The sequence below is a fragment of the Mustela lutreola genome, chromosome 15 (assembly GCF_030435805.1).
Source record: "Mustela lutreola isolate mMusLut2 chromosome 15, mMusLut2.pri, whole genome shotgun sequence".
Classification (NCBI taxonomy): Eukaryota; Metazoa; Chordata; class Mammalia; order Carnivora; family Mustelidae; genus Mustela; species Mustela lutreola.
The window spans coordinates 43,419,756-43,437,636 of NC_081304.1; the positions used below are offsets into that span (position 1 = coordinate 43,419,756).

A 17,881-nucleotide genomic window follows, 5' to 3' on the forward strand; every position below is an offset into this window, starting at 1 on the left:
ACACTAGGGTTATTGGTTAGCAACCTATCATAGCCAAGCACACTAACGAAGCACTAGTAGTCTACAGCAAGATAGAGAATGTCCTAGTTCATGTGTGGTGCACATATGAACCATGGTAGATGGGTAGATATTAAGTTACTCTATATCTGTAGCACTACCTTTAAAGCAAGAGAGGATTCTCTTTGGGTTATGCTGGAGAGGGTGAAAGCAAAGAGAGTAACTTAGAACCTGCAAAGTTTAGGGACGCCTGGGTGGTTCAGGTCATGATCCCAGCATCCTGGGATCGAGACCCACATTGGGCTTCTTGCTCAGCAGGGAGCCTGCTTCTCCCTCTGCCTCTGTCTGCCTCTCTGTCTGCCTGTGCTGGCTCGCTCTCTCTCCCTGTATCCCTGACAAATAAATTTAAAAAATCTAAAAAAATAAAACAAACCCCTGCAAAGTTTAAATAACTCTTTCACACTTGTGTATTTTTTTTTTTTACTTTTTCTTAAAGATTTTATTTATTCATTTGAGAGAGAGAGAGTGAGAGAAAGCATGAGAGGGAAGAAGGTCAGTGGGAGAAGCAGACTCCCCATGGAGCTGCGAACCTGATGCAGGACTCGATCTTGGGACTCTGGGATCATGACCTGAGCCAAAGGCAGTTGCTCTACCAACTCAGCCACCCAGGCGCCCCACACTTATTTAAAACAAGAACAAAATCATTTCATATTAATCAGCATTGTGATGAACCAGAGTTGAAACATCCCCTCCCCTCAAAAATGTGGCTAATTTGTTGGCAAATTGAACTAAGAGGTAAGGGAAAGCATTATACTACCCTCCTTACTGCCCCTATATTGGAATAAGAGAATTAGCCAAAGAGGAAATAAATACTTGGGAGGAGGTTCATAAATATTATTCACTATTGGACATAAGACATTCTTTAGATGAAATATTGGCTTTTCAAGAGTTTCCTTATACACTACTTAATTTTTTCCTGGGCAGAAAGGTGGATACTATCTAGGTAGGATATAAAATTATTCTTAAGAGCATTCTCAATAAGGTAGGGGAAATTTTAAATAAATAAATAAAACAAATTTAAAAATATTTGTGGGTAACTCCCCACCAAAAATGAGAGAATGAATAAATACATTGCAATGCAGTCCTATGATGAAATACTGTCAAGCAGTGAAAAATGAATGAACTTGTTATAATTGCATTAAAAATAATAAATTCATAGGTAGGAATAAACATAACCAAAGAGGTGCAAGACCTGTACTCTGAAACTATAAAACACTGATGAAAGAAATTGTAGATGACACAAAGAAATATAAAGACATTCCATGCTCATGGAGTAGAGGAACAAATATTGTTAAAATGCCTTTACTACCCAAAACAACCTATATATTCAATGCAATCCCTCTCACGATACCAACCGCATTTTTCACAGACCTAGAACAAACAGTCCTAAAATTATTATGGAACCATAGAGGAGCCCAGATAGCCAAAGCAATCTTGAAAAAGAAAAGCAAAGCTGGAGGCATCACAATTCCAGACTTGGTTATATTAAAAAGCTGTAGCAATCCTAAGAGTATGGTACTGACACAAAAATAGACACATAGATCAATGAAACAGAAAATCCAGAAATAAACCCACAATTACATGGTCAATTAATGTTTGACAAAGCAGGAAAGAATATCCAGTGGGAAGAAATATCTTCAACAAATCGTGTTAGGAAAACTGGAAAGCAACATGCAAAAGAATGAAAATGAACTATGTTCTTCTACCATGCACAAAAATAAACTCAAAATGGATGAAAGACCTAAATGTGAGATGTGAAACCATAAAAATCCTAGAAGAGAGCACAGGCAGTAACTTCTCTGACATTGGCTGTAGCAGCTTCTTTCTGGATAATGTCTCCCGAAGCAAGGGAAACAAAAGAAAAAAATAAACTCTTGAAACTACATCAAAATAAAACTTCAGCACAACTAAGGAAATAATAACTAAGAGGCAACCTACAGAATGGAAGAAGATATTTGCAAATGACATATCCAATAAAGGGTTAGTATCCAAAATATAAAAGAACTTATAAAACTCAATACCCAAATCCAAATATTCCAGTTAGAAAATGGGCAGAAGACATGAGCAAACATTTCTCCAAAGAAGACATCCAGATGGCCAAAAGACCCACAAAAAGATGCTCAAATATCACTCATCATCAGGGAGATGCAAATCAAAACGACAATGAGATATCACCTCACACATGTCAGAATGGCTAAAATCAACAACACAAGAAACAATGGGTGTTGGTGAGGATGCAAGAAAAGGGAACCCTTGTGCACTGTTGGTTGGAATGTAAACTGGAGCAGCCATTGAGGAAACCAGTATGAAGGTTTCTCAAAATGTTAAAAATAGAACTACCCTATGATCCAGCAATCATGCTACTGGGTATTTACCCATAGAATATGAAAACATTAATTCAATAGGATACATGCACCCCGTTTATTGCAACATTATTTACAATAGTCAAACTATGGAAGCAGCCCAAGTGTCCATTGATAGATGAATGGATAAAGAAGTTGTGGCATAAATACACAATGGAATATTACTCAGCCATCAAAAGAATGAAATATTGCCATTAGCAATGACATGGATGGAGCTAGAGTATAATACTAAGCAAAATCAGTCAGTCAGACAACTGACAGAATGGGAGAAGATATTTGCAAATGACATATCAGATAAAGGGCTAGTGTCCAAAATCTATAAAGAACTTAGCAAACTCAACACCCTAAGAACAAATAAGCCAATCAAGAAATGGGCAGAAGACATGAACAGACATTTCTGCAAAGAAGACATCCAGATGGCCAACAGACACATGAAAAAGTGCTCCATATCACTTGGCATCAGGGAAATACAAATCAAAACCACAATGAGATATCACCTCACACCAGTCAGAATGGCTAAAATTAACAAGTCAGGAAATGACAGATGCTGGCGAGGATGCGGAGAAAGGGGAACCCTCCTACACTGTTGGTGGGAATGCAAGCTGGTGCAACCACTCTGGAAAACAGCGTGGAGGTTCCTCAAAATGGTGAAAATAGAACTGCTCTATGACCCAGCAATTGCACTACTGGGTATTTACCCTAAAGATACAAACGTAGTGATCCAAAGGGGCATGTGCACCCAAATGTTTATAACAGCAATGTCCACAATAGCCAAACTATGGAAAGAACCTAGATGTCCATCAACAGATGAATGGATAAAGAAGATGTGGCATATATACACAATGGAATACTATGCAGCTATCAAAAGAAATGAAATCTTGCCATTTGCGACAACATAGATGGAACTAGAGTGTATCATGCTTGGCAAAATAAGTCAAGCAGAGAAAGACAACTATCATATGATCTCCCTGATATGAGGAAGTGGTGACGCAACATGGGGGGTTAAGGGGGTAGGAGAAAAATAAATGAAACAAGATGGGATTGGGAGGGAGACAAACCATAAGTGACTCTTTTTTTTTTTTTTAAGATTTTATTTATTTGACAGACAGAGATCACAAGTAGGCAGAGAGGCAGGCAGAAAGAGAGGGGGGAAGCAGGCTCACCACTTGATGCAGGGGTCGATCCCTGGACCCTGAGATCATGACCTGAGCCGAAGGCAGAGGCTTAACCCTCTGAGCCACCCAGGCGCCCCCATAAGTGATTCTTAATCTCACAAAACAAACTGAGGATTGCTGGGGGGAGGGGGGCTTGGAGAAGGGGAGTGGGGTTATGGACACTGGGGAGGGTATGTGCTATGGTGAGTGCTGTGAAGTGTGTAAACCTAGCAATTCACAGACCTGTACCCTGGGGGATAAAAATATATGTTTATAAAAAAATTAAAAATTAAAAATTAAAAAAAAATAAGTCAGTCAGAGAAAGACAAATACCATATGATTGCACTCATATGTGGAATTTACAAAACAAAACAAATGAGGAAATGATGGGGGATGGGTGAACTAGGTGATGGGGATTAAGGCATGTACTTGTCATGATGAGCACTGGATGATGTATGGAATTGTCAAATCACTATATTGTACACCTGAAATTAATATAACACTGTATGTTAAAGTGGAATCAAAATAAATTTTTTTAAAAAATCAATTAACTAGATAGAGCTGCACTTATCAGTAGAGATGAATTTTCAAAAATAATAACTAAGCATTAAAAAGGCAACAGAATACACATGGCATAAAACATATTTATAAAATTTAAAAGCAAGAAGAAGAATATTATTCTTCTTAGATACAATATAAACAAATGCAGAGAAATGATAAACATGAAATTTAGAATAGAGTTTCTATTAAAGTAGGAGCATGTAGGAGGTTTTTATATCTCGGTAATTTTTTTTTCTTTTCTCTTTTTTCTTTCTTCTTCTTCTTTTTAATCAGAGAGAAATTGAGAGTGAGCACAAGCAGGGGGAATGGCAGGCAGAGGGAAAAGCAGACTCTCCACTGAGCTAGGAGCCCAATGCAGGACTCAATCTCAGGACCTTAAGATCAAGACCTGAGCTGAAGGCAGCCATTTAACCATCTGAGCCACCCAGGTGTCCCTAGGTAATTTTTTTCTTAAACTAAGACTAGATACATGGCTACCTATTATGTCAACATTGTACCTACAGGTCTTAAATATTTACTAATAAGATTTTTTTTAAGTATTTTAAAAAATACTGCTCTATATTATGGAGGTTCTGGTCTCTTGGACTTTTATTGCACTATTACTATTTAATGACAGTTATTAATGATTGAGGCATGAATCAATAACTACTTTCTGCTTATCTTAAAAATAAGGACTATAAAAATAATTTCCATATATATTTCTTCTTTTCTTCTGCATCCACAAAATAACAAAAGCAAAAGACTTTAATAATAAATGGCCCTAATACTATTGTGGTTCAGCTGGGCACTGATATCTTTTTCAGCACACAGAAGTAAATTGACTAGTGGGTAATATTTGAAAAGGCCTGAAACTACTTCATCTCCATGGCCATCTCAGAAAAAACCTTAAGATTCCCATTAAGAGATGCTGAAAAAGCATTTGACAAAATACAGCATCCTTTCCTGATCAAAACTCTTCAAAGTGCAGGGATAGAGGGCACATATCTCTATGGCCATCTATGAAAAACCCACCGTGAATATCATTCACAATGGAGAAAAACTGAGAGCTTTTCCACTAAGATCAGGAACATGGTAAGGATATCCATTATCACCACTGCTATTCAACATAGTACTAGAAGTCCTAACCTCAGCAATCAGACAAGAAGAAGAAATTAAAGGCATCCAAATCGGCAAAGAAGAAGTCAAACTATAACTCTTTGCAGATGATGATACTATATGTGGAAAACCCAAAAGACTCCACTCTAAATCTGCTAGAACTTGTACAGGAATTCAGCAAAGTGTCAGGATGTAAAATCAATGCACAGAAATCTGTTGCATTTCTCTACATCAACAACAAGACAGAAGAAAGAGAAATTAAGGAATCAATCCCATTTACAATGGCACCCAAAACCATAAGATACTTAGGAATAAACCTAACCAAAGAGGCTAAGAATCTGTACTCAGAAAACTATAAAGTACTCATGAAAGAAATTGAGGAAGACACAAAGAAATGGAAAAATGTTTCATGCTCATGGATTGGAAGAATAAATATTGTGAAAATGTCTATGCTACCTAAAGCAATCTGCACATTTAATGCAATCCCTATCAAAATCCCACCCATTTTTTTCAAAGAAATGGAACAAATAATCCTAAAATTTATATGGAACCAGAAAAGACCTCGAATAGCCAGAGAAATATTGAAAAAGAAAGCCAAAGTTGGTGGCATCACAATTCCAGACTTCAAGCTCTATTACAAAGCTGTCATCATCAAGAAAGTATGGTACTGGCACAAAAACAGGCACATAGATCAATGGAACAGAATAGAGAGCCCAGAAATAGACCCTCAACTCTATGGTCAACTAATCTTCGACAAAGCAGGAAAGAATGTCCAATGGAAAAAAGATAGCCTCTTCAACAAATGGTGTTGGGAAAATTGGACAGCCACATGCAGAAAAATGAATTTGGACCTTTTCCTTATACCACACATGAAAATAGACTCAAAATGGATGAAGGACCTGAAGGTGAGAAAGGAATCCATCAAAATCCTTGAGGAGAACACAGGCAGCAACCTCTTCGACCTCGGCTGCAGTAACTTCTTTCTAGGAACATCACCAAAGGCAAGGGAAGCAAGGGCGAAAATGAACTATTGGGACTTTATCAAAATCAAAAGCTTTTGCACAGCAAAGGAAACAGTTAACAAAACCAAAAGACGACTGACAGAATGGGAGAAGATATTTGCAAATGACATATCAGATAAAGGGCTAGTGTCCAAAATCTATAAAGAACTTATCAAACTCAATACCCAAAGAACAAATAATCCAATCAAGAAATGGGCAGAAGACATGAACAGACATTTCTGCAAAGAAGACATCCAGATGGCCAACAGACACATGAAAAAAATGCTCCACATCACTCGGCATCAGGGAAATACAAATCAAAACCACAATGAGATACCACCTCACACCAGTCAGAATGGCTAAAATTAACAAGTCAGGAAATGACAGATGCTGGCAAGGATGCGGAGAAAGGGGAACTCTCCTACACTGTTCGTAGAAATGCAAGCTGGTGCAACCACTCTGGAAAACAGTGTGGAGGTTCCTGAAAAAGTTGAAAATAATGCTACCTTATGACCCAGCAATTGCACTACTGGGTATTTACCCTAAAGATACAAATGTAGTGATCCAAAGGGGCACGTGCACCCAAATGTTTATAGCAGCAATGTCCACAATAGCCAAACTATGGAAAGAATCTAGATGTCCATCAAGAGATGAATGGATAAAGAAGATGTGGTGTGTGTGTGTGTGTGTGTGTGTGTGTGTGTGTATTGCAGCCATCCAAAGAAATGAAATCTTGCCATTTGCAACAATGTGTATGGAACTAGAGGGTATTACGCTTAGCAAAATAAGTCAGTCAGAGAAAGACAATTATCATATGATCTCCCTGATATGAGGAAGCTGAGAGGCAACATGGGGGATTTGAGGGGTAGGAAAAGAATAAATGATACAAGATGGGATCGGGAGGGAGACAAACACTAAGAGACTCTTAATCTCATGAAACAAACTGAGGGTTGCGGAGGGAGCGGGGGAGGGAGAGGGTGGTGGGGTTATGGACATTAGGGAAGGTACGTGCTATGAGGTGTGTAAACTGGCGATTCATAGACCTGTACCCCTGGGGCTAATAATATACTATACGTTAATTTAAAAAATTTAAAAAATTTTTAAAAAGATTCCCATTAAGTTTTTCTTTCCAATCACCTCAGCATGGATACAAAAGAGAAAAAAGAAAAGAAAATCTGGTATCTTATTGTTCAAAGCCTGAGTTAGCTAGGTCCTGGGAACCCAGAGTTATGCTAAGAGAAAGTCATATAATTCCATGTGCTAACACCAATAAAAATATATGATCTTCCACCTCAGATGGACTTCTATATTACTTGGAAACCTATCTATGTGTTTGTTGTCTGCTCTTTTCCACGTCCATAACAATTTTTTCAAACTTTCATTATGCACAGTCAAGTCTATGATCCCACCATTCTTTGGTTTTAGCAATATTTATTTTATTCCATGAAAAATAGAGGCTATTAGAGGAAATGCCCTCAGTAAAGTGTAGGAAACACATCATCCAAGTTTATTATATATTCTTTTTTTTTAAAATATTTTATTTATTTATTTGACAGACAGAGATCACAAGTAGGCAGAGAGGCAGGCAGAGAGAGAGGAGGAAGCAGGCTCCCCAAGAACAGAGAGCCCAATGTGGGGCTTGGTTCCAGGACCCTGGGATCGTGACCTGAGCTGAAGGCACAGGCTTTGTCCCACTGAGCCACTCTGGTGCCCCTGAGTTTATTACATATTCTTGATCTCAATCTCTCTTACCTCCTCAGACCCTGAGGACTATAATCTAATCTCTCCCTTGTAGCTTCTGTTTTCCTCTATATATTGGCTCCTTCCTTTCACTCTTTAAATACAGTCAAGACTTCAAAGAGAAATCCTTCCCTTCACAATCGTATTCCTTGAAATAATTGTCCATTTGTTCAGTCTAACCTTCAAGCCCTGCACTTAACCTTCAAGCCCTTCCTCAACCCACTGAAGTCTAGGTTCCTTCCATTCTTATCAAAGAAATCTCCCTAAGGTCAATGAAGAATAGTTGGACGCCAAATCCAATATATACTTTCTACTTATTATGTCATTTGATTTCTCTGCAACATTGACACTGTTGACCACTTTCTCTGTAGTGATCATATTTTGTCCATCCAACATCTCTGTGGGAAACCACCCTTCTGTCCTTAATCCATTTGGTTTACATGTGGCTGACTCCACCTCTTTATTTCCAGGGACAGGTGATGATCCAAACCTAATCAATCAAATATTCACCACCCCTTCAATTTGTGGATGGTTCAGAAACAGGCATATAGTTTATACCAAGTCAATTAAAACTTTTCTTAGATTTTCCCCCCAGATTTTTTAAACTGAGATTTTAATGGCAGATTTAAAAAATCAATGATTATAAAGATTATGCAAATCTAAGACTGCTGATAACCATTTTTATGAACATGTGAGGACAACCAGTTTAAAAATTAATTCAACAGAACAAATTAGAAACTGGATTTCAGTGATGCCTGAAAACAGTTCTGGATTTTCCCACCATATGAACTAATACTTTCTATTTTTAATTTAAGATATTTGAGATGGATTTTTATTGCTTGAAATTGAAAGGGTTTTTACTAATACATCCTTCTTGAAACTCTTCTTGTGGTTTCTGTGATTCTAACCTATCCTATTTTCCTCCCAACCCTTCAGTCACTCTCAGACTCCTGTGTTGGATTTTTTTGCCTGTTCTTTAAAAATGTTGCATAGGGACGCCTGGGTGGCTCAGTTGGTTGGACGACTGCCTTCGGCTCAGGTCATGATCCCGGAGTCCCGGGATCGAGTCCCGCATCGGGCTCCCAGCTCCATGGGGAGTCTGCTTCTCCCTCTGACCTTCTCCTCGCTCATGCTCTCTCTCTCTCTCACTGTCTCTCTCTCAAATGAATAAATAAAATCTTAAAAAAATAAAAAATAAAAAAAAATAAAAATGTTGCATAAAACTTATTAAGTCCTACCATGACCTTTGAGTACCAGCAATAACATCCTCCACTTGATCTTAGCCGAGAAGCGATCCCAGCAATAACATCCTGACCTAAACAACAAAAACTTATTTTAATAAACATGTCTGTTATTTAAAAAATGTTGCAGAAGATTCTTTTCATAGTCCTCTTCTCACTCTATAGACATTCTCTCTGTGTGAGCTCATCCAATAATAATAATAACTATAGATGTTTTAGGATATATAATTTCATATATATGCATAATTTTCTCATGACTATCCTGAAAAGTATGATTATTGTTTCCATATTACAGAAATAGAAATAGAAACTGAGTCTAAACTGAGTAATTTGTTCTAAAGCATGGGGCTAGGAAAGGTGAGAGCTGGAGTTTGACCCCTGGTATCTATGATTCCAATATCCATAATATTTTAAACACAATATTTATTCATTTATCAAGTAGGAGTTCTTACTATATTTCTGACACTGTTCTAACCACTGAGAGAGTCCCTGTATTAATATGTCTTAATTTCTGAAGATGTGTCAGAAATAGATTGTTCCTCTCCCCAAAATACATAGTTTTAGCCAGTGCAATAACGCAAAGGAAATAAAAGCTATAAAAATTATAAAGAATAAAGTAGAAATGTCTTTTTTTCACGATAACATAATTGAATAAAGCAATGGATATAAATTTAATAAGATTTCTGCATACAAGGTCAATTTATAAGAAGCAATTATAAGTGCATTACTTACTTTACTTGAGGGATGGTAAAAGGGATCCTGTGTCTGCTCCTATTACCTGTGTCTGCTAGCCTGTAGCTACCATGCATGAGTGCATCTTCATCCACGCTGGTAGGCTAGTGTCCAGATTGGCAATGCATGCTGGGGGCTCTGTTGCCTGGAACATGGCATCCAGCCTAATGGCCAGATGCCAAGTGTCAATACCATTGGGCAAGGAGATGATTCCTTCAACACCTTCTTCAGTGAGATGGATGCTGGCAAGTATGTGCCCAGGACAGTGTTTGTAGACCTGGAACCTACAGTCATTGATGACGTTCACACTGGCACCTACCACCAGCACTTTAACCCTGAGAACCTCATCCCAGGCAAGAAGTTGCTGCCTGAGGGCACTACATCATTGGCAAGGAGATCATTGGCCTTGTCTTGGACCGATTCAGAAACTGGGTGACCAGAGCACATGTCTTCAAGACTTCTTGGTTTTCCACAGCTTTTGAGGCAGAACTGGCTCTGGGTTCACCTCCATACTGATGGAACACCTCTCTTTCAATTATGGCAAGAATTCCAAGCTGGGAGTTCTCCATTTACTCAGCCCCTCAGGTTTACACAGCTGTAGCTGAGCCCTCACTCCCAACTCCACTCTAGAGCACTCTGACTGTGCCTTCATGGTAGACAACAAGGTTGTCTATGACAGCTATTGCAGAAACCTTGATATTGGGGCACCTGGGTGGCTCAGTTGGCTAAGCACCCAGCTCTTGAATTTTGGCTCAGGTCATGATCTTATGGTTGTGAGATCGAGCCCCACACTCACCACTCACTTGAAAGATTCTCTCCCTCTGCCCCCCACCACTTACAAGTGCACATGTGCACTTCCCTCTCTCCTTTTCTCTCACTCTCTCTCTCTCAAAAAAAAAAAAAAAGCCTTGATATTAAATGTCCAAACTATACTAACCTCAACTGCATTATTAGCCAGATTGTTCTTCCTTCATTGCTTCTCTCAGATTTGATGGATCCCTGAATGTTGATCTGACAGAATTCTAAACCAACCTGATGTCCTATCCCTGTATCCACTTTCCTCTGGCCACATATGCCCTTGTCATCTCTGCTGAGAAAGCCTACCCCAACCAGCATTCTGTATCAGAGATCACCACTGCGTGCTTTGGTTCAGCCAGCCACACGGTGAAATATGATCCTTGGCATGGTAACTACATGGCTTGCTGCCTATGATTCCCCAAGATGTCAATGCCATTGCCACCATCAAGACCAAGTGCAGCAACCAGTTTGTGGACCAGTGCCTCACTGACTTGCAAAGTTGGCCTTAATTACCAGCCTTCTACTGTGGTACCTGGTAGAAATCTGGCCAAAGTATAGAGAGCTGTGTGTATGCTGAGCAACACCACAGCCATTGCTGAGGCCTGGGCTCACCTGGCCCATAAGTTTGACCTAATGTATGCCAAGTGGTATGCAGGTGAAGGCATGGAGGGAGGAGTGCTTTCTGAGCCTCATGAGGACATCGCTGCACTTGAGAAGGAGTATGAGGAGGTTGGTGTGGATTCTGTTGATGGAGAGGGTGAAGAAGGAGAGGAATACTAATTACCATTCCTTTCAGCCCTGTAGTTTGTCACACTCAGAACTTTAGCTTAAACATTTGCTGACAAACATTAAAGCTTTCTGGTTATACTGTCTTCACTTTTTAACTATTATCATGTCTTACTTTTCTATGTGTACCTGTAAGATTTTTCCATGTCTCAAAGTAAAGGTTTTAAGAAAGAAAGAAAAAAAATTATATGTATTATATTAGCAACAAATAATTAGAAAATAAAATATTTTAAATACCATTTTAATAGTATCAAAACCCCTTAACATCTAGAAACAAATCTAACCAAAAATGAGCAAAGCCTCAATACTGAAATTGTAAAGCTTTGCCAAAAGAAATTAAAGATGTCCTAAACAAATAAAAAGATCTACCTGAGGACCAACAAAGATGGTGGAGGAGTAGGAGATCTTAGTTTCCTCTGGTCCCAGGAATTCATCTGGATAGCTATCAAATCATTCTGAACACCTGCAAACTCAACTGGAGATCTGAGAAAAGAATAAGTACAACTCTACAAATAGAAAAGTGACCACTGTCTGCAAGGTAGGAGGTGTGGAGATGTGAATTCAAGGTGATATTTGGAAAGATAAGCTGTGGGGGTACAGAGCCTCCATAAGCCAACAGTGGAGTGATATCGCAGCAGAGCACAAAATCAGAACTTTTAGAAGTCTGCTTTAAAGGCCTGAGAGGCACTCTGGTGGTGAAGTGGGGCAGAATCCTGGGTGGGACAGTATGGTCTTGGGGGTCACAGAGTGAGTGGGGGTGCCTGAGTGAGACAGAGTTCTCAGGCATTGGAAAGGGGAAGCTGCCTGAAATCAGTGAGCCCAGGAGTGAGCTTTCAGTTTGGTGTTGGCATATACCATGAACCCCAGAATGATTGGGTGACTGCTCTGCCAGTAGGGGTCCAGCAAGCAACAGAAGTGCAGGGAGACACCCCCTTCCTCCCCTGGGAGGAGTGGCATGGGTGCACCATAGGAATTTGCAGGATTTGGAAACTCGAAATGGGGTCATATGCGTGAGATAGAAATGCTCAGTCACAGGCTGAATGAGCACTGAGTGTGGACAGAGACCAGGGAGACAGAGTGATTGCTTTTTCTGAAGGAGCGCTGAGAAGCAAGGCCCTGAGCTTTCTGCTCTAGAGCTGGAGATTGGGAGGCCACCGTTTTCATTCTCATCTTCTAAAGTGGTGCAGAAAATCTTCAATGAACAAAAGCCACACAGAGAAACCAAAGATGACTTAGCCTGGCCCCTGGCAAGAGGGGTGCAGTTCCACCCAGGCAAAGACACCTAGGAATCAATGCAAGAGGCCCCACCTCACATCGCCAAAAACATCCAGAAAAGACCAAGTTTACTGATCATAGAGAACTACAAAACTCCAGTGCTAAGGCAAAATAGTATATAAAATTCATGTTTTCCCCCCACAATTCTTTAGTCTTTCAATTTTAACTTTTTTCTTCCCCTTTTTAAACAATTTTCCCCTTTTCAACCAATTTCTTATTTTACCAACTCGTTTTTTAAAAATCTTTTTAAATTTTCATTTTTACAGTTACATTCTATCCTTTCATTGTTTAATTTTTGTAACTATATGTTTTTCTTTCTTTACAATTTGGGATGCAGTTTTTTCTAACAAACGGACCAAAATACACCCAGAATCTAGTGCATGACTGTTCTCTTCACTAGCCTGATCATATTCTCATTTTCTTCTCCTTCTCCTCCTCCTTATTTTTCCTTTGTTAAGTCTTTTTAAAATTTTCATCTTTACAGTTGCATTCTACCCTTTCATTGTATTTCATTTTATTCTGTATATGTATGTTTTTCTTTCTTTACAATTTTGGAGTGTAGTTTCTTCTAACAAACAGACCAAAATACACTCAGGATATAGTATATTGTTCTGTTCTGTTCAAATCTCTGTTTATATTCCTTGTTTTTTCCTTTTTTTGGTCTCTTAACTTTAATTTTTAGTTACATTCTATCCTTTCATTGTATTTGATTTTATTTTTGTACATGTATAAGTTTTTCTTTCTTGACAATTTTGGAATCTGGTTTTCTAAGGGAAAAAAAGACCAAAATACACACAGAATCCAGTGTATTGCTCTACTCTGCTCACAAATCTCATTATATTCTCTTTTTTTCTTTTTAATTTTTTTTTTCAGTTTCAAATCTCTTCTGATTTGTTAGTGTATATTTCTCTGGGATCATTGTTGCCATTTTAGTATTTTGTTCTCTTGCTCATCTATTCTTCTCTGGACAAAATGACAAGATGGGAAAATTCACCTAAAAAAAAAAAAAAAGAACAAGAGGCAGTATAACTGCCAGGGACCTAATCAGTATGGACATAAGTAAAATATCAGAACTAGAGTTCAGAATAACAATTATTAAGATACTAACGGGGCTTGAAAAAAACATAGAAGACTCTAGAGAATCCCTTTCTGGAGAAATAAAAGAACTAAAATATAACCAAGTTGAAATTTAAAAGGCTATTAATGAGATGCAATAAAAATTGGAGGCTCTGACTATGAGGATAAATGAGGCAGAAGAGAGAATTAGTGATATAAGAGACCAAATGATGGAGAATAAAGAAGCTGGAGAAAAAAGAGAAAAACAACTATTGAATCACAAGGGGAGAACTCAAGAGATAAGTGATACCATAAGACAAAACAATATTAGAATAATTGGAATCCCAGAAGAAGATGAAAGGGGGGGCGGAAAAGTATATTGGAGCAAATTATAGTGGAGAATTTCCCCAATTTGGGGGAGGAAACAGGCATCAAAATCCAGGAGGCACAGAGACCCCCACTCAAAATCAATAAAAATATATAATAGTTAAACTTATAAATCTATAAAACATATAGTAGTGAAACTTATAAATCTCAGTGACAAAGAGAAAATCCTAAAAACAGCTCAGGACGAGAGGTCTGTAACATAAAACGGTAGAAATAAATTGGCAGCAAACCTATCCACAGAGACCTGGCAGACCAGAAAGGACTGGCATGATATATTCAGAGGACTAAATGAGAAAAATATGCATCCAAGAATACTATATCCAGCTAGGCCGTCATTGAAAATAGAAGAAGAGATAAAAAGCTTCCAGGACAAACAAAAACTAAAAGAATTTGCAAACACCAAACCAGCCCTACAGGAAATATTGAAAGGGATCCTCTAAGCAAAGAAAGAGCCTAAAAGTAACATACACCAGAAAGGTCACCTTACAGGTAACAGTATCAGTAACAGTCAGCTTACAGGCAATATAATGGCACTAAATTCATATTTTTCAATAGTTACCCTGAATGTAAATGGGCTAAATGCCCCAATCAAAAGACACAGGTATCAGAATGGATAAAAACAAAACAAAACAAACAAACAAACAAAAAAACAAGACCCATTGATACACTGTCTGCAAGAGACTAATTTTAGACCCGAAGACACCTCCAGATTCAAAGTGAGGGGATGGAAAAGAATTTACCATGCTAATGGACATCAAAAGAAAGCTGGGGTGGGAATCCTTATGGGATAAATTAGATATTAAGCCAAAGACTATAATAAGAGATGAGGAAGGACACTATGTCATACCAAAAGGGTCTGTCCAACAAGGAGATCTAACAATTTAAAATATCTATACACCTAACATGGTAGCAGTCAATTATATAACCCAATTATTAACAAAATCAAAGAAACACATTGACAATAATACAATAATAGTAGGGTAAATATGATGAGGGGATGGAATATGATGGAATATGATTTTAAAGATGAAATTTTAAAAAGATTTTTAAAAAGGAACTGATAAGTTGGTTGAAAAAAAGAAAGAAAAATAAAAGACGGAGAGAGAGAAAATGTGATCGGGGGACTAGAACAAAGCCATACATTAGATTTAGGGTATATTTTGGTCTGTTAGAAGAAGCTGTATCCCAAAATTTTAAAGAAAGGAAAACTTATATATATACAAAAAATAAGGTTACAATGAAGGGATAGAAATATGACTATAAAAATGAAAATTAAAAAAGATTTTTTTAAAGGTATTGATAAGATGTTGGTTAAAACAGGAAAGAGGAAAAATTCAAATAAAGTAGAAAAAGAAAAAAATAAAGAAAATTTAAAAAATTTATCTTTGAGGGACTCAAGAATCATGGGGAAAAAAACCCATGAATTCTATGTACTGTATTCCCCTACCTCAGGAGTTCCACAGTTCTCATTGATCAGTAAACTTGGTCTTGGCTGGATTTTCTTGCTGATCTCCTGGGGGTGGGGTCTGTTGCAGGGATTCTCAAGTGTCTTTGCCCAAGGTGGAATTGCACCGCCCTTGTCAGGAGCCAAGCTAAGTAACCTGCTTGGGTTCGTGCTCAGGAGCTTTTGTTCCCTGAACATTTTCCGTACTGCTTTGGAGGACAGTAATGAAGATGGCAGCCTTCCAATCTCCTGCCCAGAGGAGCCAAGAGTTCAGGGCCCTACTCCTCAGCGCGCCCTCAGAGAAAAGCAGTCAATCCCTGCCATCTCCCTGGTCTCCAGCCACATTCTATGCTCACCCAGCCTGTGACCTAGCGTTTCTATCTCTGGTGCGCATGAGGCTGTTTAGTCTTCAAACCCAGCAGATTCCTGCACTGCACGGCTGCTCCTGGAGGATGAAGAAGGTGACTCTCCAGATCTGCAACTTGTGGGGACCCTACTTAAAGAGTAATGGCCCAACTGTGCCTCAGATCACAGTTTATGGCAACCCTGAGCTGAGAGTTCACTCCTTGGCTCTGTCTCTGTAGCTGGCTTCCCCACTCCAATACCTGGGAGCTCTGCTACACTCTGGTATCCCTGCTCTTTCTGTGACCCTGAGGGACCTGAGACACACACTGTCCCCATGAGGGCTCCACCCCACACTTAGCCTCTGGAGCGATGTCCGTTAGTGGCGCAGACTTTTAAAAGTTCTGATTTTATGCTCCATGGCTGTATGGCTTTCCGGGAGCTGGCCCCTCTCTCCATGGTCTCTCCTCCCATATATCGCCTCAGATTCCCTTCCCCGCACATCCTACCTTCCAGAAAGTGTTCGCTTCTCTGTTGCTAGAATTGCTGCTCTTCTCTTCGATCTCCTGTTGAGTTTGTAGGTGTTCAGAAAGGTTTGATAACTATCTAGCTGAATTCCTGGGACCCCACGGAATTTAGTTCTCCTACTCCTCCACCATCTTGCTCTGGCTGGGGGGGTGGGGGGTGGGATGGGACTCTTTTTCCCAACAATATTCTAAAGTAACAGATTAAAATCTACTTCTAATATTTCTTACATTTTACTTTTTCTCTTCCTCAGGAATGCACCTGGAAGAGCAGACGGAAACTTCAGTGTGTTCAATAAAGGCCTCAAAGAATTTGGTGGTTAGAAAACCTGCAAAAGTGATTTTCAATTTAGATCCAGCCTCACTGAATTCAAAGCTAGAACAGCCATGGAAGAAAAAATGTCTTGAAAGATTGGAAGCAAAAGCCCGGGCAATGCAGCAGAAAATAATAGACAAGGATAATCTGAAGAAAGAACAAGAAAAAAAGGCTGGAAAAAACCTCCCCAGGGATAATTTGGCCAAAGAGTGGTTTAATGCTGACAACACGACACTGAACACTCGTGCATATTTGCTTGACAAACTTCTGCCTATCTTAGTTCCTGGAGTGGAAAAAATGTTAATGCAAGTGGAAAAGAAGCAGCTTTGGACAGAGGTTGATAATACAACCAGGTTTAATCCAATTAATCATTTGGGGGAATACTTAATGAGAAATAATCCTTATTACATCAAAGACTCAGGAATGTCTGGTTATCAAAGGATGATGAGAGATGTCACAGAAGACCTGAAGATTCATGTTCCTGACACTACTGGCAACAGGTAAACTTTTTAATATTTTCAGTTGATGATCTAGATTCTTACATTGAAAGCATGTAGAACAATTACATAATCATACAAATAGGGCTTAAATAATTAAATTATTTAATTGTAATTAATTTGTAATTATTATATTTATATTAATTTTTAATTAATAATTAATATTCATATTAATTATAAATTTATAATTGAATTTAATTTATAATTAAATTATTTAATTAAATAATTAAATAATTTTGTGATTTTTTTCAGAAAGTATTTATTGAGCTGTTGGTATGTGTGTTACCATTTATAAGGAACTATGAAGACTAATGAAGCATATTAAACAAGTTCCTTGAATTCATGGATTTAGTTACTCACTATGATCTAAGATATATATTTATTTGTTTATCTTCTGTCTCTCTGCACTGGAAAGTAAGCTATATAAGAGTAGGAACTTTTTAAAAATTTAACTTTTCAGATAGGCCATCTATTCACTTGGTTCAGAAGTCAAAATATATAGTTATACAATA

General features: G+C 38.4%; 1 protein-coding gene and 1 pseudogene across 1 annotated transcript in view; both read left to right on the top strand.

Annotated features, from left to right (window-relative positions):
- Positions 1 to 17,881, top strand: part of EFCAB5 (EF-hand calcium binding domain 5) — a 167,832-nt gene that overhangs the window by 31,542 nt on the left and 118,409 nt on the right. Inside the window, exon 7 of the mRNA XM_059147747.1 lies at positions 16,811 to 17,372. Coding sequence (XP_059003730.1) covers positions 16,811 to 17,372 — 562 coding nt within the window. The remainder of the gene's footprint in view (positions 1 to 16,810; positions 17,373 to 17,881) is intronic.
- Positions 10,016 to 11,522, top strand: LOC131815790 (tubulin alpha chain-like; annotated as a pseudogene).